Source organism: Cupressus sempervirens, chromosome 2 (assembly GCF_028749045.1).
Source record: "Cupressus sempervirens isolate cs-2001-9-10 chromosome 2, ASM2874904v1, whole genome shotgun sequence".
Classification (NCBI taxonomy): Eukaryota; Viridiplantae; Streptophyta; class Pinopsida; order Cupressales; family Cupressaceae; genus Cupressus; species Cupressus sempervirens.
Genome location: NC_143119.1, coordinates 112,047,343 through 112,073,443, shown reverse-complemented (window position 1 = coordinate 112,073,443; position 26,101 = coordinate 112,047,343). Strand labels below are relative to the sequence as shown.

Genomic DNA, 26,101 nt, shown 5'->3' with positions numbered 1-26,101 from the left:
AGAATCTTCCCTTGTATAATGATATGAATATACAGACATAAGTTTTCGTTATATATATATATAATGTATTATATGTATTTATATTATATAAATATATATAATGTATTATATGTATTTATATTATATAAATATATATAATAATAGAATCAAGTATTAATTCATAAATGATTATTTTTTAATATGAATTGTATATTGGAGAAAAGATTAAAATAGAAAGACCTAAATTGATCCAAGATAATCTTGGTGGAGAGCATTAAGTTAAATATATAAATTCATTAACTAGTTGAAGGTCTAATAGCCTCTTAAGGGTTATATATATTTACATATATTGGTTATAATAAATACATGGGCATATTTCATAGTGGATTATAGTAAATGGGAATGGTTGTAATCTATAATAAAATCTTAATTACTAAGCGAAGGATGGCAACATGGATGAAGGCACATGATTATAAAGGTGAGTGTAACGCATGTTCTTCTTGATATTATTATTGAATAATATACACATATATTTTATTAGATATACCTCTACATTATTAAGTTAATGAATATATAATATGTTTTGTATTGAATATTGTAAAATGTGTATTAATATACATACATTTATTCAAAATGATATTTGATAAATCGATATAATGTTTGGTAACCATGAAAGAGATCCATTATGAGAATACAAAAGGTAAAGATGAAATACATTTATATTCTGACTTCTATACATCACTAATATTTTTCTTATGGCATAAGTTAAAATACGAACATTTTTATTTGTATTTCTATATGTACTATAAGAATTATTTGCCTTGATCTTTTCCTCCGAGAATGTTATTACAGGAGGAAGGAGACTAAGATTGAGATTAAGAGGGAGCCGGACATTTGAAATTTCATCAGCTGCAACCTTGGAAGAGAGGGAGCAGATAGAGGATATGGTTTCATCAACCTTTAGTGAACTCGATCATATTGATTCAAAAGGAGTAAACCATGCTATGGTGGAATCTTCAATGATCGATAAAATTGTAACAGTCAAGAGGACTGAAATTCATGCAACTATGTGATTTTAATGAGCCTACCCCTTGTGTGCATCATACGAAAGTGGTGACTTCAATTGAACCATCTACGATAAATGATAAATGATACTTGACATATGTAGAGTCATTCAAGTGGCACAATCATACTCAATCAAGCTATTGGCGTATTACGAACGATTTTGTGTTTGTTCCTACTATTAAGCTTAATGAATGTTTGGAGCTTCAATGGATGAAAAGAGCATGTTGGAACTTAGAATGAAGTCGTCAAATTTGATGTGATGTAAAAGTGTTCAATGATATAAGAGTGGGAATTTCACATTGTGGGGTTTTATTTCCACTTGAACCATCCTTAGAAAAGGAGATATTCCATGACCCTCATGGGCAGATATGTACTTGTATCTTTTACATTTACATATTCATTTATTTGTAATTCTATACATACTATAAGGGTTATTTGCTTTGATCTTTTCCTTTATGTTTGATATTCTTATAGGAAAAGAAGGTCGGTACTTCACATATGCTACCAAATATTGTGCAGACTAAATCTAATGATAGTAGTTCCAAAGACCCTGATGATTAAGATGGATAAAGTGAGGCTCTTCAAGAAAACATCTTTGATGATTAAGATTATTAGATTCTTCTGCATTAAGAGGGAGTATGACACTTCTTCGAAGGCAATGCAAGAGCTTAGAAGATTGATACTCAAAGGGAGTCTAGAAATACATGTGGGTGACTGCATGATGTTGATGGGCCTACTCCTACGTATATCATGAGAGAATGATGAGTTCAACAGGCATCCTTGGGTAAAAAGCATTTCTGAGGAAGTAACTAGAGGACCTGATTTCCCAGGATTGATGTTTAGAGGGAGCATTTTGAGGTGCAATCCTTTATTAATGATATCTTCTCTACGAGAAGTTTTGAGTGAAATTCATTGTAATGCATTCTTCTCTGTGAGAGTGAATTGAGGTGAAAGCCTTTGTACCACCCTCTAACTGGATTCATGGTGGTTACTATTTCACTTATGATATGTAATGAAAGGTGACAATCTTTCATTGACATATATAAATAGAAGGTAACCATTATAAGATGACGATCTTATAAATGGTAGACCTATTATCATGGTTCTTTGGGCCAGATTTTGTTGGACAGCATGATAACGAACAGACACAAGGAAATCTTTGTAAGATAACGATCTTGCAAATAATAGGCTTGTTATCATAAAAATTCTGGATATTGTTTCGGGTAATTAGAGATCATTGACAACAAATGCATTATGATTACTCTAGATATTGTTTCGGACAATTAGAGATCATAATATATGTTATGATAGTGTTTATAACATTGTGATTGTAGTTATTTGACAAGTCACTATTTCAAAGTGTTAAAGTTAGATAATATGTTGTGTACAGATATCCTTGATATTGATATCTCATAAAATGTTTTTTTTCACTTCTCCCTTGCTAAGAGGGAGTGTTGAAGTATAGCATCAGTCAAAGTGATATACTCATTACTTTGACTATTTGTATTCATGATTTATATGAACATTGTTTTATGTCTCATATGATTGATATGTGTGTGTGTGTGTGTGTGTGTGTGTGTGTGTGTCTATATATATATATATATATATATATATATATATATATATATATATAGATATATATATAATGACATCTATGCATTCATTAATTACTTAACTAATTGGGCTCTTATAATCCGAAGAGACTATTGTGTTATGAAGCTCTTGAATGTATATGTTTCAATACCACATGTCTCTACGGGACATAACTTTGTTGTAGCCTCTATCAAATTGAATTTATCAGAGCTACCATATTGATGGTAAATTATCCTTAAGATAAGTATCTAATATACATTATATATGTAATGCATTATATATCTTATATATATTATATATGTAATATAATAAATATATATATTATGCATTATATATTATTATATAATAATATTATAATATTATATTATATTACATATATGGTTAATATATTAAAATAATATATATGTTTAAAGGTCCATTATACATATAGTTATTTATTGACTAAATGGTGATTAACTATAGAGACATGTCTCTTGAAGAGACATGTCTCCTCTCATATTTATATGAGATCCAAATCTGCATTTGGAAATCATCAATTACAGTGGCCATGTTAGTACATTTGCAGCTATCCTTTGTCAACAGTGTTCATACTTGCAATAAAATTGTGCATCAACAAACTACAAATATGAAATCTGGTAACAAACGTTGCATGGTATCAGAGTCTTGTTAAGGAGAGATCTCATTAAGAGATCAGATTTCACATTAAATTGTCGTCTCTCATTTCTCTGCAAGATAACAAACATGTTAAGATTCAAACACCACCTTACAAGTGTTGATAACTTTGAATCCCGAAAACTTTGTATAACAATGTTATTAAAAGAAAACAAATTGGAATCTTTTGTAAGAGAAGAAAAAGAACCTAAAGATGATCCAGAGAAAACAAAAATGGATAGAAAATAATGAGAAAGCCATAAAGATTATCGTGGATGCAGTACGAGATCACATAGTACCTAGTGTGGCAAAACATGCTACAGCATATCGCATGTCTAAAGCTCTTGAAAATGCATTCATAGTAATTAACACTGGGAGAAAACTTGTTCTTAAAAGGCAAATGAATAATATCAGCATGAATAAAGGAGAAACAGTGAATGCCTTCTTCATGAGAATCACAGAACTGAGAGATCAATTATCTTTTGTTCGTTACGAGATTGACAACCAAGAGTTATCACTAATAGTGTTAGGAGGATTACCAAATTCTTGGGAGTCTTTTGTACAAAATATAAGTGCAAGTTCTAAAATACCAAAACTAGATTGATTGAGATCTAATTGTTTTCAAGAAGAATCGAGATTAATGATTAAAGGAAAACATAAAACCTTAGGTGAAGACATTCAAGTTCTTAACACCAACTCTCATAAGAAGGGAAAGAAGAAGAAGAACAAAAGGAAAAGAAACTTTCATGGAAAAGGACAATCAAAACAAAAGAAAGACTTGTCCAAAATTCAATGTTTCAGATGTGATCAGTATGGGCATTATGCACTAAATTGTCCTGATCAATCTAAACTTCAAGCATCATTTGCCAAAACTAATAAATCAAATGAAGATCATGAACTTGAGCAATATGCCTTCTATTCAGCATTGTCTAGTCAAATTTCAACCAAATCCAACACTTGGATAATTGACAGTGGATCTTCAAGACACATCACTGGATGTCAAGATAACCTAGAAAGCATGCAAATAGAAACGGATGAAGAAGTTACAATTGATGATGATTCTGCACATTCCGTAAAAGGAATTGGGAACTACACCATCAAATTGAAATCTGGAAATTCTATTCAACTTTTTAGAGTTCTTTATGTACCAGGTATTAAAAGGAATTTAATATCTATATCTGCACTTGAAGATGATGGTCATAGAATTACATTCATGGAAGGTAAGGTACTAGCATGGCCTAAGAATTCAACTATAAAGAAGGCTCTAACAATAGGAGTATGACAAGGACTACTATATGAGCTTTGCACTAAGAAAAATTTTGCACTTGTTCTTGAGACTTCAGATTCAAACAAAATATGGCATAGAAGATTAGGTCATATCAACTTCTGTGCTCTAATATCTATGGAGAAGTTGGTGACTAGAATGCCTAAATTAACTCATATTCACAGTGAATCTTGCAAAGGTTGTGCCTTAGGGAAAAACACTAAGAAGTGATTTCCTCATAGTTTGAGCAAAACCAAATATGTGTTAGAACTGGTACACTCTGACCTATGTGGACCCATGTCTACACCATCCATAGGAGGGTTCCTGTACTATGTGATATTTGTTGATGATTTTTCAAGTAAGGCATGGATATACTTCCTTAGGTGCAAAGAATTTGAAAAGATTCTTTCTAAGTTTAAAGAATTAAAAACTATCACTGAAAACTCCTCAAAAAAGAAAATTAAAGTTCTGAGAACAGATAATGGGAAACAATACACTTCTGAAATATTTAAAGAATTCTACAAACTTGTTGGGATTAAGAGGGAGTTCACAATTCCCTACAATTCTCAACAAAATGGAGTTGCTAAAAGGAAAAACAAACTATTGTAGAAGCTGTTAGGGCTATGATTTTTTGATCAAAACTTGAGCATGTCATTTTGGGCCAAAGCATCTAATACAACAATCTATATTCAGAATAGATGTCCTCACTCATATTTGGACAACAAAACTCCTGAAAAAACATTTTTAGGAAATAAACCTGACATTTGTCATCTAAGGATATTTGGATGTCTTGTGTATATTCATGTACCTAAAGAGAAAAGGACAAAGTTAGAACCTATTGAAAGAAAAGGAATTCTTATTGTTTTTAGTGAAACAATAAAAGGATACAAGATCTACATACCTAGACAGAAACAAATAGAACTCAGCAGAGATGTCATCTTTGAAGAAAATATTGCTTTCAAAAGAGCAAAACTTCAGATGAACCAAACTCAGATGATTTATCCTGTCCTCGAGAAGAGGCTCCTACTCCTAAGATTCAAAGGGAGTCCCTTGAAGAGATGTCAAATGAAACTAAGATTCTTCCTGGGACTCAAGAAGAGAGTCTTAGTAATTCTAAAAGGCCGCTTTGGGCAAGAAGAATTATACAGGAAGGAGATGAATTTGCAGCACCTTCAAGGACTTTCAGAGAAAGCAAAAGACCTCAAAAACCAACATACAATGCATTCATGTGTGAGAGTCCAAATCCTAAACCTTCAAACGCTTCAGAAGCACTTAAACATTAAGCTTGGAAAGATGCAATGGTAGAAGAATATTAGTCGATATTAAAAAATGATGTTTGGGATATATTTTGTAGACCTAAAGGAAAATCAGTTGTTTCTTCCAAATGGCTCTTCAAAGTATGTTGCAGATGGTAGCATTGAAAAACATAAAGTTTGTTTTGTGGCAAGGGGGTTTTCTCAAAAGGAAGGAATTAACTTTGAAAAAACTTTTGCACCAGTTGCCAAGTATAACTCAGTTAGAGCTGTAATATCCATTACAGCAGCCAAAGATTGGAAAATCCACCAAATGGATGTAAAAATTGTTTTTCTAAATAGAAAAATTGAGGAAGAAGTATACTTGGAATAACCAGAAGGATTTGTGACTCATGATGCTGCCTCTTATGTATGTAAATTGAAGAGGGCTCTATGTGGACTCAAACAAGCTCCCCGAGCCTAGTATGAAAGGATTGATAAATACCTTCTAAGTCTTGGATTCACCAAGAATGTTGCTGATCCAAATCTTTACTTTAAGGTAACTAAAGGTGATATGTTGATTCTAATTTTTTATGTTGATGACCTTCTGATTACAGGGGAAGAACATCTCATTAATTAGTGTAAGAAAGATTTGGCTTCTGAATTTGAAATGAAGGACTTAGGAATTCTTCATTACTTCCTTGGTTTGAAAGTTCGTCAAAAGTCTGGTTTCCTGCATTAGAAGAAGTATATTGTTGATATTCTAAAAAGATTTGTAATGTGGGACTGTCAACCTATGTCAACACCTATGGAAACCAACTTACACATGCTAAAGGAAGCAAGTGTTGAATCCAGACTAGTTGATCCCACTTTATACAGACAGATACTTGGGTCTCTGATGTATCTTGTAAATACTTGACCTAATATCTGCAATGTTGTGAATGCGTTAAGTCAGTTCATGTGTGAACCTTGTGAAATTCATCTTGTTGCTTTGAAGCATGTATTAAGGTATCTCCAAGGCACTATTGGGTATGAACTTAAATATGAGAATACCAACTTGGAGTTACATGGATATACTGATTTTGATTTGACCGGAAGTGTAAAAGACCATAAGAGCACATCAAGATGTTGTTTCAGCTTAGGATCAACCATGATCTCTTGGATCTGCAGAAAGCAACTTTTGTTGCTCAGAGTTATACTGAAAAGCAGTGTGGCTTCGAAAGTTGCTTTCTAACTTATTCTATGAGCCTATGAAACCTACCACTATTCACTGTGATAACCAAAGTTGTATCAAGTTATCTGTGAATCCAGTATTTCATGATAGATCCAAGCATATAGAAATTCCTTACCACTACGTAAGACACATGGTGGAAAGAAGAGCTATTCAGTTGGAATATATTGATACAAGTGACCAAACAGCTGACATTCTCACCAAGGCTCTTCCTAAAGTGAAGGTTGATCATTTCTGAAAGAAACTTGGTATGGTTAAAATGTATGTTTATGAGATTGAGTCTCAACTTTGTAAATTTGTATTATTTTAATAAAGATGTTTAAAGTGTAAATTGTTTTGTCATGTGTGATTCTATGACTTATGGGCCTACCCTATGTACATTATTAAAAGGTAACAATCTTTTATACTGAAATGTTGATTCTAATAATATAAGGTGACGACTTTATAATTATTAGATTACTATCATGATGTATATCATGTGACTTGATCTTTATGGAAAATCATGATAGTTAAAAGAGCATGTTGATAGATATCATGTGACTTGATATCTGTCGAAGATCAATATGTTCAAACTCCTGGTGGATATTACGTGACATAATATCTATGGATATACCATGATCTTTTATGGTAGATATCATGAGACTAGATATCTCTGTAAACACCATAACTAGAAAGAATATCATGAGACTTGATTTTCTTAAATATATCTAGAGGATATTAATTTTCAAATAAGGAGAACTTATATATATGCACTTTTTCTTCCCTTGCTAAGAGGGAGTGTTAAAGTATATAGCTTCGATCTGACAAAACTGTGATCAGCATACATATGTATATATGTACAACAGTATGATGCACACATTGTTGTATATATATGCATACGTATCCTTGTTGTATGTGAATCATACACAGTTGGAACCGACAATCATATATATATTTCTGAGATCATTTAAGGCATGATCGAAACTTATTTCTGATTCCTTCAATTTTAGATCACTATCGATCTATACTTTATATCGGACTGTAGTCATTATGATTAGTAATACATTAGACTTGTGTTAAGTCGGTAAACAAATCGGGCATGATTAGTTACACCGAATTGGTGTTATTGTGAATGTCCATGTCTCCATTTGAAGACATGACCATTCACCATCACAACCTTTCGTGTGATATGTATACTTGATTTGCCTGAGTAAACAAGGCATCGAAATCAATTAATGCTAGCACATCAAAGGATCGAAGGACATTTCAAGTTCAAGAATATTATATTATCTCTATACTAACTTCTACAAATTCTGGAACAAATCCATCCTTTGTCAACACTGTTCATACCTGCAATAAAATTGTGCATCAGCAAGCCACGAATTTGAAATCTAGTAAGGAACTTTACATATATAATAGTGTCGAGATATGTCTCCCACATGGACATGTCTCATGACCGATCACTAACTAATGAATATATCAATTGATATCAACAACATGATTAATAACTGTTATATCAACCTCAATCGAGCATATAGTATATTTAATAATGTACATTTACAATATTAAATATATTTATATATATATATATATATATACATGATTAATAACCATAACCATAGCAGTATTCAAAAGAAGGATACTAATCAAATGCTCAGGGCCGATTAGCCACTTATGAATTTGATTTCATCGATAGAAATAATCTAACCAAAGCTACAATTCATTAACATTCCCACTTAGCTAGGGAGGATAATTTCTTTTCAGATAAACAATACAGTATGCTAATGTATTGTGAGAGAAGAATATCACCTCAATATGATATTTGAAGTAATAGTATATCCACAAATTTCAAATGACATCCACCATAACAGATGTTACCTCATGATATCATTAAGAGTATGGCATGTTCATGAATATTAATCATATGATATTCACCATACTCATATCTTTTCTAGTATGTGCACTAGCTCTCTCTAAAACAGATATCAACCTTTTGGCCTCCTCGTCCAAGGTTTCCTATGATGGATTGTCATTATCCCTTTGAATTTTAATTCTTTTTGGAGAAACTGATCTAGATATGTGCCACCAATTCACCCTCATGACAACAAGCATGCCTTTGACACATGATGCATCAAGCTTTTCTCTTGAATGCTTTTCGATCCAACAAGTATCCATCAATCCAAGAATATCATGACCTAGATGTCTACATAAAGGCCTTTCAATCTACAAATATGGAACTCCATCTCATGCATCATAGTCCGCTAACTGCTACAATTTCTTGAACACTAAGGAAACCTTCTCAACATGGTTTGGTCCCTCTGAACCACTATGATCAAGATCCTTGGATGTCAACTAAAGCATGTCTCTAGTTGCTTCTTTTATCACAAAAGCATACCCTGCTCACATGATCCTAAACATGGAACATATCTTGCTCCATGTGACTCTTTATCTCGCATGAGATTATTACAAGTTACAGTTTTCTCAAATAACCGAGGAGTATTCGAAGCCACACTACTTCACGAGCTTGGTGATCCTCTTCAAACACTATTATCTCATGCCATGATTTCTTGTAATTTAACTCCTTGTGAATCCAATCTCTCATCATTCTCATGCTTCTTGATCCATCCTGGAAGAATTTGAGAGAGTAATAGTAGACTCAAACTATGTCTCTACTAAAGCTAGAAGCATACATGATTCATTATACTTTATGTTATTGCATGAATTAACTACATAAAAATCATGATCGATAAAAAATACTTATCTCTTGTAGTCAAAGGATAATGCTCTCCAGGTGATACTTGAACCCCTTGAGCAACATAACTTCTAAATTGGACAAATCTTTCTGAAGATTAGAGAGTAGAGAGTCTTCTTTGACAACTTCGGCTTTGACCAAGAAATCCTTGAGCATCATCTCCCCTGATTTAGTCTCCCTCTCTCTCTCTCTCTCTCCTACACTTGAGCACTCACAACGCCGCCTAAGGTAGTTGCTGACATTGAAATGCAGCTTTTTGTTTAATGTCAATGTTTTTTTGCTCAGACTCGGGAAGAGCCTTGTACTCGATAGAATCTTCCTACTACAACCAGATAGGCTTGGTTTGATGATCACAAAACTCATCTCTCTTCCAGCAATATACGTATAGCAAGGGCCATTGATGGAGTTTAAACCATCTCTAACATCCACCAATTCAATTGTTACTACTCTTGCAAGAATATTTTTGACTTTTTGTCGCCTTATTCCTACTGCCAAAACACCCTGAATCAATCCATTGTGTGTAAGTTTGAAGAGAACCTGGTATCATTATTTGTCTTTGACCATATACAAGTCTTGTGTTATTGACCACACTATTTCACTTGGAATCTAGATAAACATAATCAGGACATGCTCGTAAAGGACCATCATCTTTGTTTAATTCACATACCCTATACTTTGTAATATAATAATCATCTGCAAACAAGTGACCTTGATTAGAAAATCTAGTCACTGCATAAAGCATAGGCCTGCTTAGAGCTTTTGGCCATGCCCAACCAAATGCCATATAATTCTGCTTGCTCACAACAGCCTAATTTTTTATTTTTATGTTTGCAATCTCAATACAATTGTCAAACATGAAAGATTGTCCAGCACCCCTCTTAACCCTATTCTCGGATTGATTTTCATTTGAGGGAGAAGATGCAGAGCTTGGTGCTAGAGAAAATCCGTCACCAAAACCAACAGAATCATCGGCAACCTTCAAAAGTAGTATAATTGTTCTGTAATTGATACTAATATTAAATTGAATGAGGGCAACAGTTTCAAAATTCATCCCTGTAATACTCTTTTCCCAAGAAGATCTCTCAAATCCACAACAAATATTATGCTTGTGCAGCTAAAGATTACTCAACAATCCTCACTTAGATTCTGGTCTACCCATTTCATGGCATTATGTTTCTAGTCTTTTGGGATTCCATTTAACTTTCATTTCTCTATAAGTTTCTGAGCCTTCTTCAAATACTCTAAAGGCAATCTGAAATCAGTTTAACAGATACATGTATCATATCTTATTTTCCCATCTCCATCGGAAGCAATATGTAAAGTCTCACAAGGTTTGGCACTATGAGCAACTTTAGTACCCTATCTCTTGTCTCACTTGAACTCAACTTAAAGACTAGTCTGTATAGAATGAAGACCACAATCCATTGGTTGATTCCAAGAGGCATAGACCACTGAATTTATGTCCTTATATTGCGTAGACTATGGGCATCAATGTTAGTGCATCATTCTCATCAAACATTTCAAAATTGCCAAAGTCGTTGCTTTATTCATATATGGTTAAAATGTTGACTCTATCCCAATAGCATGTTGATCAATGCCTCTATCCTATCTTACAATCTTTAGTCAACGATTTCCTTCTATCTGAAATAAACTGCGATCTCCTTTTCAATTTTGACAATCTATAGCTCGAGAATCGAGGGATATAAAGACAAGTCCTTGCAGCAAGTTGATACATCTCATTATTGTGAGACTTCCTACAAGTGACACTGATATCTTTACTTCAGAATAGAGGTTCGAACACAACAATTATTTATTTTAATTCCCAAAGTAGAACCACGGTATCTTGTACAACCATGGTATTTAACAAAAACGAATAAATGATTTCACATTCAAAACTTTAAGAATACCAAAAGCAATATAATCTAGTGTAACCCACGTACGCACACCCGAGTCAAAAACCCCACACAACAGTTGCACATACGTCCCTAGTGCGGGTACTTTGCACACCTAAGTATCCCCACCACAGCCAAAACGGTTGGAGCACCAAAGTGGGACACGAGGAAGCGTGTCTGAGGTGCGGGGGTGCACCCAAGGTGTGCAAGGGGTGCGCCCAGGGTGCATAGGGGGTGCGGCCGGCATGTTGCATGAAAAGTTTTTTTTTTTTAATTTTGCTGTTGTTTTTTATTGTTTTTTTAAGCATGGGACTTTTTTTTATTCATATTTGAACAATGAATTTTGAATCTTTCATCTTTGTCATTTGATAATTTCATAGTCAATGGTTGACTTAAATGGTACACGGTACCATGTATGGTTTATATTTTTCATTTATCATTATCATTATTATGTTTAAAAATTTTAGTATTTATAATTTTACTAAGTTCAATGGTCATTGGTAAATGGTTATGAAGTTTCAAGTTTCATGTCTGAACTTATGGTTCATGAATCACATTTCACTTTTCTATATTCAACTATATTTGGTATGTTATATTGAAGTATCATTTCATAATTAGCATTTTCAATCATATATGTATACTATGCAACCTCCCCCCCCCCCCCCCCCCACCATCCCCCTGTCGTCCCCAAATTGAGGCCCCTTTTTTCCTGCATCCGAAACTCATCCCGACGTCCTCCCCCACCGTTGCGCCAATGTAACACTAATATAATCTTAGTGTTTGTGAACAAATGAATTCTCATCTCAAAAACAAACAATATAGGAATCCACACCAAGAAATATGAAGTTTTGCACAAGGGAGGCTCAATATACGTTGCGTTAAGATTTCAAGCCTACAACCATAACAACCACCTTCATGAATTCTGAGATGCACTGAAATTCCTTCATCAAATCTCAATATCTACAGATCCCAACTCCACTTTTTTTAATTTCTTCATGACAGAACCTAACAAAGATGTACATAGAAGTACTATCCTAGGGTGTTGAAGGTCGCTCCGAGCACATCTAATTGCACGTCTTTCATGATCGCCACTCACGGTCAAAGATGGTGATCTCACTTCTCTCAACAACATTAAACATAAGTATTGCATCTTTACGGGCAAAGATTTTCATCGCATGGCTCTTCAATATCTCATAAAACTTTAAGCATAAGTACTACAACTTTATGACATCAATAAGCATAAGTACTCATTAAACTCCATAAGCAATACAACATCAATCTATCATAAACTCCATGGTATCATTTTCACTGTGACACCTCTTAGTGCACCATTTATTAAAACTTGAAAAGCCAGCTTACTGAATTCATATCACATGGACATTGTACTCATTAAACCCCATGAGGTAGCAATTCACAGACATCTCTATTTTCACTTTCCATATGACTTTCCATTTGATGGAAAGTGTTTAGAGTTCTTCAAAATATTGAATCCATGCCTATCCTATAACCATCTTTGCTCCAAATAATCTCTCCTTCCGGCATTCTTTGAAATAGCTTGGGTGCTTTGACTGACTTTCCACACTATGTACAAATTCTTCATTTACACCACGAGACCAAATCAATTAGGGCATCCAAAATTCAAATAGTTCGTTTTCCCTTGCTCCACAGTTCCAATTCCATTTTGTGCATGCTCTGTGATCATTTTTTTTAATTCCTCAAAGGAAATCTGCATATTCTTCATGCTTTCAAAATCGTTTCTATAGATGCATTTGTGCATACGTCCAATCACCTCTTTTCTTATTTGCCCGAATTCAGGAAGTATGTATATAAGGGAATTCACCATATTGCACTTCTAGAAGGTAACCAAGAAGTAGTTATGCAAAGTTGGAGTTTTGATTCTTACAATCTCATGAGGTTAGGATTAGGATAAGTTTTGTGGGAAGGTTGGAAATTTGACTTTTCAACTTCCTAACAACAACCAAAATCCTTAACCATTAACACTTAACCTTTTCTCAAAAATTAAGGTTTCACTTTTAGAATAGGTCGGGATGTTGACCGAAAAGAATGGGAAAAGTTGGGATGTTGATGAGGATATATCTTATTAAATTAAATACATTTAATTCCTTTATACATTAGCCAAAGAGGTAATTTTAATTTAATTAAAGTATGAACACTTACAATTAAATTAAACTTAATCAATAGGTTTAATGTAGCTAATTTGAGTCACTACTTAGGAATTAAATAAAGAGTGTGATTAATGCAGATTAGGGTTTTCTGCATTTGACACTTAGGTCAAGTAGCAAGTATCAAACTCGGAATTGCCTAGTGAAATAGGACTTAGAAATGATTGAATAGACCAGAATTGGTTAACATGGCAATGTGCCAATTTTTGGGTATTACACCTCTCCCTACCTAACTTCTCTAATTTGTTTTGACCGGATTCTTTTAGGCCTGTTCTATTATTGTGTTTTATTATTACTGGTACTTCGTTACCAAATTAGATTAAATGCATTTCATATTCAGTTGATATGTGTGTTGAGTTACTAAGTTATTTCATGTATACATGATTGTTCGATGACGATATATATGTTCATGTAATGACTTTCGATTATTTAACGATGTTAGATAAATCATTTTTACACAATTTCTATGGATACTTACCCCATACTTGCATGTGTATGGTGTGTGTGTGTATATTTTCTTTATGTTTGACGTCTCTAATGTGGTTGAGGAAGGGAGTCATAGTCACTTGCTAGTTGGGATCTACACGATGCACCACTTCCTGCCATTGTCTATTTAGTTTAAAAATATATGTGTTTGTAAATGCATGGATTTTATGCAGATTGCAGGTATCGATTATCGACTTCCCTGAATTGCCAAGATGAGCATACCCTATCACAATATTTCAATGGTATAAGTGGAGAAATAACTCGAGTCTGAATCCTAAACCCTAAGCCAATTGTCCTAGAAAGTAGGACAAGTATCTGAGTTAGTTCACCTTTTTGAATTCAGCAAGCAATGTGAATTTGTTTGACTCTTAACCTCCTCACGATTTTAGGTCATTGTCTTTCCTCAATTAAAACCTCCAAACCTTAACCTTTTTGGGAAATTTGAATTTAAAATCTTAACCTTTTAAAACTTGAGATATAATTTTAATTTTAAATTAAAATTTTGAAATTTGAAATAATGTAAAATTAATATACCAACTTCAAAAGATCATAACTTTTCACTCATAGCTCCAATTTCAGAAATTTTAAGTGAGTGATGGAGCTGACGGATAACCAGAGATGTTTGCTATATGAGATCACCAAAATTTCATTAGATGATTGACCTTTTTAAAGCTTGAAGTTTGGCACGCTTTTACTCATTTTTAGCCCAAAATGACCAAATTTTGAAAGCTTTGACCAATAAGGACCCCAAAAAATATGATAACCACACAGAAGCAGCAATGACTCCATAAGTTCCCTTACTTGACTGGCCTTAATATCGGGGTAAAACATACATGTAGAAAAACTGCCCAAAGGCTCCAAATTTCAACCATGAAATGACATAAAATATTAAAACGCAAAAATTATAACCAAGTTACTAAACTACTAAACAGTAAACATAAAAGCCAGATTTGAATGAGTTGGTAACTTTCCATTTATGGTGGTAATCCTTCAGAAATAGATCATCTCAAATATATTGAATTGATAAAGGAGAGAATAAACAAATTATAAGAAGCCCAATCACATCAACAAGCTATTGAATTGTTTACAAATTGGCAATGACAGCTTTGACGCTCCTTTATACAAACATCATCAAAATGACAAGAAGCATGAGACTATGTAAGTCTTTCCAACTGTAATTAAATAGGATACTAGAAAGCAATTCATAGTGTGGAGACAAGATAGAGAATAACTACCTTATATAGAAATAACTTAAATAAATGTGTTGTGTTTCAGAAAATAACTGTGTCTAGACACAGAAACTGCTCTCCATGGCCATATTAAAGCAGACAATGCAGGAATGACAAAGTTGATCCTATATGTACACATATTGCAGAGAATCCAACTCTACCATAGCATTTAATCAGAAGATTCAAATGATAGGCTATCTATGCACAAGCTCTACTTATATCCATTAAGTTAAACAGAATCTCAACTATCCTTAGAAAGGAAAAAATAGTAAGTACCTGCAAATGTAGACATTAGATAATCGAGTTCACCATTTGTCTTTCTTTCTGCTGATGCATGTTCTAAAAGAGGCAAGATGCTTTCATGTCTTTCAAATCCCGCTGAGAGATAACGAATATATTCAAGCTGGCCTGAGACATGCCTAGAGGGTGGCTCCTTTTCCAATAGGCTTATCAACGGCTGCACTGACTCATGCTGAGAAGATGAAACTTGTACAGTTGTAGCTAGCCCGTTTGAAGACCGAGGAATCTGTTTCCATGACTGATCTGTACTGAATCTTTGTGCTGACAGCGTTCCCCGGTGCTGCCTTACTGTATCAGCATCGAATCGAGAAAGCTCCTGACGCCCTGAATCAAATTGGTCATGATCCTTAGAGAAACCCAACAGAGGTTCTTTTCCTGTCATAGACAAAACATTTTCTGCAGACTCTGATGAATTAGTGACTACTAAAGGATCTAATACTCCTGATGCTGAACGTGACTTCTCTGCTTGACCTGGGCTATGCCTTGAATCAAAATGACTTAAATCTGACCTTTGAGACTGTGATATTGACATCTGTGAAGGCTCTAAAGTTACTGTTGGCATATGGTGGGGGTCAAGAGGCCCAGACCTAATCTTTGCAGGATCCAGCTGACCAGAGAATGGCTGGGCTACATCACGATATCCCAAAACATGACGGAAAGGCTCAAGTGGACCTGACCGTGAGTGTTGTGTAACACCATCTGTTAAAGAAGAAGTTGCACCAGCTCCAGCCACAGAGTCAAGTCGTGTTGCTTCATTCAAGTTGTGAAGTGTATTAACAAGCCTAATTAGTATGCCATTCTTAGCAGATATTCGACAGAAATCATTCCTGGGAGTAGAACTCTGAAGCTTGAATATTTGCCACATGCCATCAATTGCCAAATGTACCATTTCCCTGCAAAAATTAGGCCCACGGAAATTAAAAGAGATCACTGTGAGAAAATCCACGTGAAAATCATGACTCAAAGCTACCAAAGAAAGGTAAATAATCAAAAAAGTGCTGGGCAACCCAACCTGTACTTCATATAATCTGGTTCCAGAAACCCAACTAACACAGGCAACCCCCCACATGCAATGAACATCTGCAAGGTCAGTGGACTGTCCCCATGGATAATGAAATTCCATGGAGAGAAAAGTGTAAAAGTCCGTCAGCTTCAAAAAAATATGAGCACCAATGAAAATGTGACAACTTGTGTAAATGACGAGGAAATCTATAACACCTTGTTTGGCACAACTGCTGTACAAAATATGCTGCCTGCATACGGATGTCTCTTGAGTTGTCAGGTTGAGCAAACTTCATGATAACTGGAATCTGCAAAAAACATCACACAAAACTTCTGCAACTTAAGCAGTAAAAATTAACTAAGCAACAGTCAAAATATTACCTAGCCATCAAATATTTAAACCCCATATTGTTAAGTGTATATAGTTGAGTAGCAACACAACAGTGCAAATCATTCTAAGCTAGCATTTTCCTCGCAGAAGATATCAAACTTACAAGACCAATAAGGCAGGCATTCTCTTGGAAAGCTGCATTGTCTTTAATGAGCTGATTAAGAATTTGCAGCACAGAAATTATAACCTGCAAGCAAAAACCATTTATTTAAGACGTTGAGAGTTGAAGTTTCAAAGGAATAGATCTGTATGTACAATAGTCCAAAAGTCAGAACAATCAGTAGTCCTATGCATTGGTTAACAAAAAAATAAATTGTAAGGTGGTTGCTGTCTTGGATGTTAGGCTATTAAATATTTGCACTAGCATAACCTTGAGTTTTAAATTCGCACACAAATAACTATGCAAGAAAAGAATGAGAACTTACACGATTGTTAGCCACCTCAAGCATTTCCATCAAAGGCATTAACCCGTGCTGACTAATAAATATTATTTTCTGATCAGGACATTCCTGAAACATTGCAACAAGTTTCTGGCATGCTGACACAACCATATCCTCTGATTGTTCTGGTTTCAACAGGCTAATCAATCTGCTGACTTCTACAGCCTATCCCAAGACAACATACATTGTTGAGAAAAGCTGAAAAATGTGCAAACAATATCTTATAACCTTTTATATTAATTCAAAAGGTAATTGAAATACACATATAAAAAAATACAAATAATCCAGCAATTCTGAGTAAGCTTCCCTGTTGCTATTCGGGCTATATCAAATAAATCACTATCAAGCTTTCGAGCTTCACAGCAAGCATACTAATCAGAATCACAGCAATATTGAAATATACCAAAGATGGTGGACATGATGAAATCAAAAGAGTTTGTGCCTCCAAAAGCTGAACAAAATAGAAACCTGTCACTGGGAGCATTGGCAAGTGTACCATTTTGCATGCGTTTTCCTAAACTCTATCAGGGATAGTATAGTCAACCAAAAACCAACATATGGTATTCTGTGTTTTAAGTTTAAATACCATATCGTGTCCAAATTACAACCATATTCTACTCATCAGTAAGAATGTTTCACCGCAGCATCCACATAATCAATATCTGGAAAAGAACAAACTGAATGTGGTTGACCAAAACCCAACACATCCTGATGTCCATGTTAAACCTATATTCTATTCCTCCATAAGAATTCTCCATGTCAGCATGTTCTAAATAATTTTAATACCCCTGCATAATCTTGCATATTAACAGATGAACCAATACTTCAGCTAATGAGAATTCAATAGAATCTCATTCACAAATGGTGAATGTCCAACATACATGCACATAACACATATGCACTCAGATTCAAGTGACACAAAATATATACTTTTGATTCTTTGATATGTCATGTGCAATAACTTACTACATTTAAATTTACTTGTTAGTAAAGAATAGCACAGCATTTCAAAGATGTAAGGGCTTATAACCTCTTTTTAATAATACTGGAGTCAATTTTCCAACAAGAAATCCAAAAGGATGAAATTTATTTTCTTAAATCTTTGTTCTAATAAATTGTTATCTAATACTCAATGTCTCCAACCATCATCAAAGGCTGAATTAAAACAATAGTTAAGTGGACAAACCACTAGTACATTGTTATCTAATAATCCACATCACCAACCAGAAATCTCATAGCAAAAAATTAAATCGAAATGGCAAAACAACAAAGGAATAAGGATACCATCACTATTAGAAAGTAAAGTCCACCAAGATAACTGAAAGGGGGTGTGAATCAGTTATCTGATCAATACAACTTTTATTAACCTTATTAAATCTCAAACATGTGATCAATATAGGCATCAACCATAAGAAGATACCCATACACAATATTACCAGATATGTAACTAGGGAAACCCTTGATCAGAGGGAAGACCACGGTGGGAATGGTACCCACAAAATGATGTACTAATATATAAGTTCCTTGTAAGAGGATGGACTCTCTTAGGAGCCAATGAAATACATTCAGTACATATCAATCCTTGCTAGGAGACTTTGAATCCCTGTGAGGAGATCCCAACGTTATTAGTTGTTGTAGAAGGCAAAAGGATGCACTGCCCAAACAACTTCAAGAGCAAAACCACCATACTCATTGTGCAATTGGCCTTTGTATTATTCCTTTCAAAATAATACAAAATTGATCAACTCTCCAATAGCACTCTCTGCCAAATATAATCACTACGCTTATTCATTGTGCCTCTGCTGCACCAAATACTCCTCAGATCTCAATACCAAATCTGCAAACTCACATCACTATAATCCCTTTGATCGCTTACTTGCATGTAACTCACACTTACAATTCGCTTTCCATCTCAAAAACATCTCATGTACACTTACACACTTCATCACAAGAAAAATAGCTTTCCTTTATACTAAGTACTTAAAATAATTCATTGAGTCGGCCTTGACGCTTTCCCAATTACAATTACAATAGGACATCATTAAGATAAAATGCTACATTACATCTTTTCATAATTGTATAGCACTCTTTACACATCTTTCACACATGCAACTTAGGACTTCATGCACTCGCTAACGTCATCATCAGGATGTCTTCTATCTATATCTAACTGCACTCAACCAGATTCTTCCCTTGTTAGGAGATATAACCCAATCACCAAAAACCACTTCTCAAGAACTCTGTCTGTAAATTGTCTTCTGTATATCTCGAATAACTATCACTAGTCTTCGACATTCTGCACGTGTTTAGCCATGTCATCGGGACATTCTAGAACATGTCCCCAACTGCACTTGACCTCATCTTCAATCCACAATCCATACGGTCTAAATCACTGTCTACTACTACTTTGCCAATCTTCTCAGTATGTTGACATCAATGACAAACATAGTCATGAATGCAACACACAGTCATGCTATCAATCTTCCCAATACTCCAGCAATGCTAGGATACTCCCCCATAGGAATATCATAAATATTCATGCTAACAATAACATCTTATTAAGACTATGAAAAGGCTTTCTCCAGAAAGTTGACAAGAAAATTTGTGTTCTATGTGATAAAGCAGCATGCTGAAGGCATCAATAAATCCAAGCTATAGATACTTAACCAAAACTTTATTACAAGAGTTTGACCCTCAACTCAACAAAATTAACTTAAAAAAAGGACTAGACATTGGAAAATATCCTCACTCAAAGGGGGGAAAACAAGAGAAACAATAAAAAATAAAAGTCAAATTGCATTCCTCTCGACCAAAGAAGACAAACTGAACATTGACTAGGCCTCAGGAGTGGCCCACGACCCTATCTCGGATACGCATGAGATTTGGCACAAAAATTATATAGACCTTTTTATAAGTTCTTTGAGATGCACTCAGGCATTTATTTCAATTCAATTGCAAAAGGGGAAGCGTTGATAGAAGGAATAAATATAAAATTTTATATCTAAGGATTAAATGAAGTCCCAATAGATTGCAGAAAATCATAGTTCCACAGAGTTTCCCAACAAGGAGACAGCGGTGAGCAAGGGCTTAGGTTTGGGGGCAGTCACAATGGTGAGTGGGCGGGATGACATACAAATTGAGGTGAATTGAGATCTTCAAGGGAAGATCGACAATATAACATCTCTATGAGTGCCCCATGGAAAGCAAACTAATTTCATTAGAGGTTGCAATTAGTATGTAATGGCGTGTGCCATATAGTAAGCAACCTCGTGACACCCCCAAAAGAGGAGGCAAGGATGGTTGTTTTGCGAAAGGAAGTTTCCCCGAAGTCTCCAAAACATCCTTGTAGAAAGAAAGTTTTTTCCGAGGAGAACGAGAAGGGAGGTTGTGGGTGTGCACGGTCGATAGTAACACCACAAAAAACATTGTTTTCCCTTTTGTCTGTATTCAGTCTATTCAGCTTTAAATTGCTTGCTATTCACCCACGGAAATCTGAATTGATACCTCACGATTTTGTGGGTCCGCCAATAGACAACCTTCACCATTGATGAGTAAGAGGGGCAACACCACCAAGACAACAATGAGTCTAGCACAATCACTGGTAATTAGTATAGACGATAACCATGAGAAGGTATACCAACCACTAATTGTTCATAGAAGGCTCCAACACTATCAGGAATGAGTTATCAAGCAAGGGGATCTTTACTGCTTATGGATTAAACATGTCACCAACGATTATGCACTATCATTACAATCCTCACAGGGTGCTTATATGATTATAGCATTTTCTCTGCAATTTTTCAGCCCAATAGAATGTGGTTATAGGGACAGCAAGGAGATGGCCAGCAAAGGGCTATTTAATAGCTTGTACATACTAAAATAAGATAATAACATACAAAGCTTACATTGCCAGATACACGACTCAGAGGCTGAATGTGGATATAAGTTCATTGCAGATGCGGATGCAAGTTCCGAAGAAAGTAAACAATGCCTTTAATTATATAGTCTGCAGGCTATAGTATTTATTGGTATTATAATAATCTCATCGAATGTATATTTCATACGTCATTTGTACTGGGAGGAGACAAACAGGCAATTGTTGATCGTCGGATTTAAAAGAAGTGTTAATTTCATTTGTTCCATTAATAATAGTCTTAAAGCTCCTAATTAAAGTGTATAATGTCCACACTCAGTTGCCTTTTTCTGGTTTTCTGGCCTAGAAACAATAATTTCAACCACAAGAGACTTAAGATGTTGTGATTTGCAGAATATTTCTTTCCACGGCAAATTGAATATAGATTTTCACATAACAACGATTGCTGATGGTAGACGCAAATGATATTATCTGGAATGTATTAACACCTGTATATCATTAGATTTACATTGTTTAAAATATTAATCTCGTTAGTTAATAATTATGAAAAATGAGTGGGCTTGTTAATGGGCCTGCGAGGGTTAATCCTCATCAGACTGGAGCTTCAAAGATCAATTGATGCCCACCTAATCCAGGTTGGATCAAAATCAATTTTGATGGCACATATAAGGGGAATCTCGGTCCTTTGGGAGTAGGAGTTGTGGCAAGGAATGAAGATAGCACTATTTTGGCAATCAGGGCAACGAGAGTAGCTGATGGCACCAATAACCAGGTCGAATGTCTCACATAAGTTGAAGCAACATTGTTGGGTATCAGGGTGGGAGCACGTAGGCTTCAACTTGAAGGTGACAAGCAAATAGTTGTAAACAGGATTGCTAAAAGGGAGCTGGACACATGGTACTTGAATAAACACATCAGACAAATTCAAACTTTGTTAGGAGTGGAGGAAATTAGGATATCTCATGTTCCTAGGAATGCCAATGCTTTAGCAAACAAATTGTCGAATGTGGGTGCTATGGGATCACTAAATGATCATTTCAAACTTTTTGAAGATTTCAGGGCAATTGACCCCACGGAGTTAGATTTCCATTGAGGTGAGATCACAGGTATATCAACATAACTAAATGGAGGCGGTACTCTTTTCAACGGCAGGTGTTCCGTATTGAGGATTAGATGTAGGCATGTGTGAAGCTTGCAAGCAATCTGAGATTATGGCATTGCTCATTGGAGTTTGCCCCCTTTGGATACTTTGTAGTTGTTTTTAACAGCAATCTTCTAACATTTTTTAGCACCTGTGGCATTTTAACAAAGTTGTGAGGGTTGCTGCTTTTACGGGGGAAGCTGCTCACAGGCTGTACGAGCACATACTACGTCCGTACGGAGCCAATATCTAATCCATACCACACTGTCGTATGTGGAGGAGGTCCATACGGAGGATTGCAGGCAGGGATAACTTTAAGAAACCCCCTTTTGGAAAAAAGTATAAAATTTTGGTGAATCCAACATTATTTCAATGGAAAAAAATGAATTTGTATTGGTGAATTTATTTTTTAAAGTAGGAAAAAAAAATTATTGGCAATTTTTTTCAATCATATGAAAATTTTATAAAAACCAGGCGAATATTTCATTATTGATGGAAATCATGGACAAAGATACACAAACTTAAAAACCATGATATTATTATTATTATTATATGGATCCTAATTAATTATCTAACTAAAAGGTTAAATTTATCCCACTTTTATCAATACAATTTCCCTTCAAATTAGAATGGTGGTTTGGAGGAAACACCCTATTATTTATAACCATTGGATGATCCTAAATCAATGGCCTGAATCCTATTTTAGGCTACACTTTTAAAAGGATAACAAGTTTTAAAGAAATTCCAAAAAATAAAGACACATGTCCCAATTCAAATCTATTTTTGGCCAAAGTGAGAAAGGATAAAAAGTTTCATGGAAAGCCTCTAGAATAAAGACACATGTCAAATGTACATTCTTAGCCTATAACCTAACTTAATTTTTTACCAAATATTGGTGAATATGACCATTGATTAAGACAAGACTAGGAAATTTTAGGTGAAAATATTTAATTTACCACATAGAAAAATTAGATTCCATTGGCGAAGTCATCACTAAAATAAAAATACTCTTGTATTATTATTGGCAATCGGCCTAAGCATGGAACCTGATTTTTCTAAAGTGCAGGTGACATGACCACCCCAAAAGTGCAAAATAAATAGCCAAATTTGGGGTCCCTGATGAGCGAGATTAGCCAATTGGCAAATATTAGCCACTAAAGTTATCCTTGATTGCAAGAAGCTACACCACAGGAACGGTTGGTATAGTTGGCATATACAAACAATTAAAGATATCATGGAATTAAGGCATCACCACACAATGGTGAAATTAAGCATAGGAAGCCCGAGTAGAGGGAACATTATTGATTCCATAAAGAAGAAAACAACGACACTGAAAGCAAAGGAGGAGATAAGGAAGATGGAAGATGGCAAAGGGCAAGGGTAAAATGGCACAAGAGATCAATGCTGAGAATATCACGTTTGAAAGTGTGATGGGAAGCGAACACAAGAGCTAGTGAGAAAGCGGAAGAGGATCATCCTCAACTCCCCAAATCAGGTCCGTATGAGGGAAGCTGCTCACAGGCCGTACGAGCACATACTACGTTTGTACGGAGCCAATATCTAATCCGTACCACACTGTCGTATGCAGAGGAGGTCCATACGTAGGATTACATGAAGCCACACCACAAGAACAGCTGGTATAGTTGGCATATACAAACAATTAAAGATATTTTGGAATTGGGGCATCACCACACAATGGTGAAATTAAGCATAGGAAACTCGAGCAGAGGGAACATTATTGATTCCAAAAATAAGAAAACAATGGCACTGAAAGCAAAGGAGATAAGGAAGATGGCAAAGGGCAAGGGTAAAATGGCACAAAAGATCACTGCTGAGAATATCACGTTTGAAAGTGTGATGGGAAGTGAATGCAGGACCTGGTGGGAGAAAGCGAAAGAGGATCATCATCTGAAAAAGATGTTGTGCACAGTTGAGGTAGATAAAATAATTTTCATGCCAATCTTTGAATTAAAGGAGTTTGAACCTATATTATGGAATTTGGTCATAGGTTATGATTGATCATGCCATAAACCTATAGTCCAATATTTCCAACAGCCGATTACAATTTCTTATTCAGCTGAGGAAATAAATAAGGTTTTCGGAATTCCCAATAGAGAACAGGAACTGGAAAAAACCCTAATGTCCGTGCAGGAAAAGAAGAAGTGGTTGAAACTAATGTGCAGAAAAGATCTTACAAAATTGGAATGGGAAGGAATTTTGAAGAACGGTAGGGGTCTCAAGAAAACTTTCATTGTACATGATGAATGGTAATGCATTGTAGATTTGGTGAAAAGTAAGCTCACAGCCGGTAGCCGCACTTCAGACATTGCCCTTTGGATGTTGCCTGTGGTTGATGGATTGTATAAGGGACAAGGGTATAACTGGGCCTAGTTTCTTTCTAACGGACTTCGAGAATTCAAGGAGTTAAAACACAAAACCTTTTACATGTCGTGGCTTTATTTTTAGAAGCAATATAGACTCAGGTGAGGAGCGAGCATCGAGGGACATTAATACCAGCCAATAGGGTGGAACCCTACAAGCCAGCTATCACATACTAGCTCCATATGGACACTATGAGTGTAGGATCTCACAGTGACGAACCACGAAAAAAGAAACCAAAACAGGCAATTCTAGTGGAGACACTAGAAGATGACGAGGAGGACGAAGAGAGTTCCGAAGAGGAGTCATCTTCCTCAAATTCCCAGGAGGCAAAAATTCGCCTAAGTCACCTACAAGGAACTCCACAAGAAGTTGCTTTCTTACCACCCGCGGACGGGCCACTTCCAACAAGAATATCAGAATCTCCAGAGATTTACCATGACCAAAGCATGACTGGTGGTCCCAAAGGAATTGCTACAGGAGTAACGCCTATGGATGTTCCCGACCCAAACCTGGAGAGAGCCGAAGTAGTGGATGACAGGCAACAACTTCCGAAATGGGGGCCTTCCAGATTATCACTTCCAGGGATGGCACAGCTAATCCCCCAGAACAACACACCCGTACTAAAGTAATAGATTTGAGATGCTAGACAAAGTGTGCCAATAAGGTGAGGTTGCAAACACCTCTAGGCCCAGAAGTAGTGCACCCAATTGCCCTCGTAGTCCAATTGACAGGGGTAGTGGATAACTAGCAGGGAAAGATTCTCACTAAGGAGAGTATGACGACTATGGCGAATACAATCCTGGAGGACATTGATCGATTACTTGAAGAAGGGATGGTGCCTTCCCCTCTACCGATAGTTGATGAGGACCCGATAGAGATTTAAAGTGAGTGCGGGGAGCCTCCTGACATGGTTTCTTTCACAGCCAAGGCAGAGTTATCTCCCCGAGTTGCACCCATAAAGCATTCTACCAAGGACCTCTGCAACAAGCTAGGTCTCTGAATCTAGAAGCTGTCATAACAACAGCGAAAGCATTG

The 26,101-nt window shown here is 35.4% G+C and overlaps 1 protein-coding gene across 2 annotated transcripts in view; it reads right to left on the bottom strand.

Annotated features, from left to right (window-relative positions):
* Positions 1-26,101, bottom strand: part of LOC149571276 (MAP3K epsilon protein kinase 1-like) — a 128,284-nt gene that overhangs the window by 27,785 nt on the left and 74,398 nt on the right. For both annotated transcript variants that reach the window (XM_089812837.1, XM_089812836.1), the window contains exons 15-19: positions 17,655-17,834; positions 17,333-17,416; positions 17,055-17,146; positions 16,849-16,932; positions 15,813-16,729 (exon numbers count right to left, since the gene is read on the bottom strand). In XM_089812837.1, coding sequence (XP_089668963.1) covers positions 15,813-16,729; positions 16,849-16,932; positions 17,055-17,146; positions 17,333-17,416; positions 17,655-17,834 — 1,357 coding nt within the window. The remainder of the gene's footprint in view (positions 1-15,812; positions 16,730-16,848; positions 16,933-17,054; positions 17,147-17,332; positions 17,417-17,654; positions 17,835-26,101) is intronic.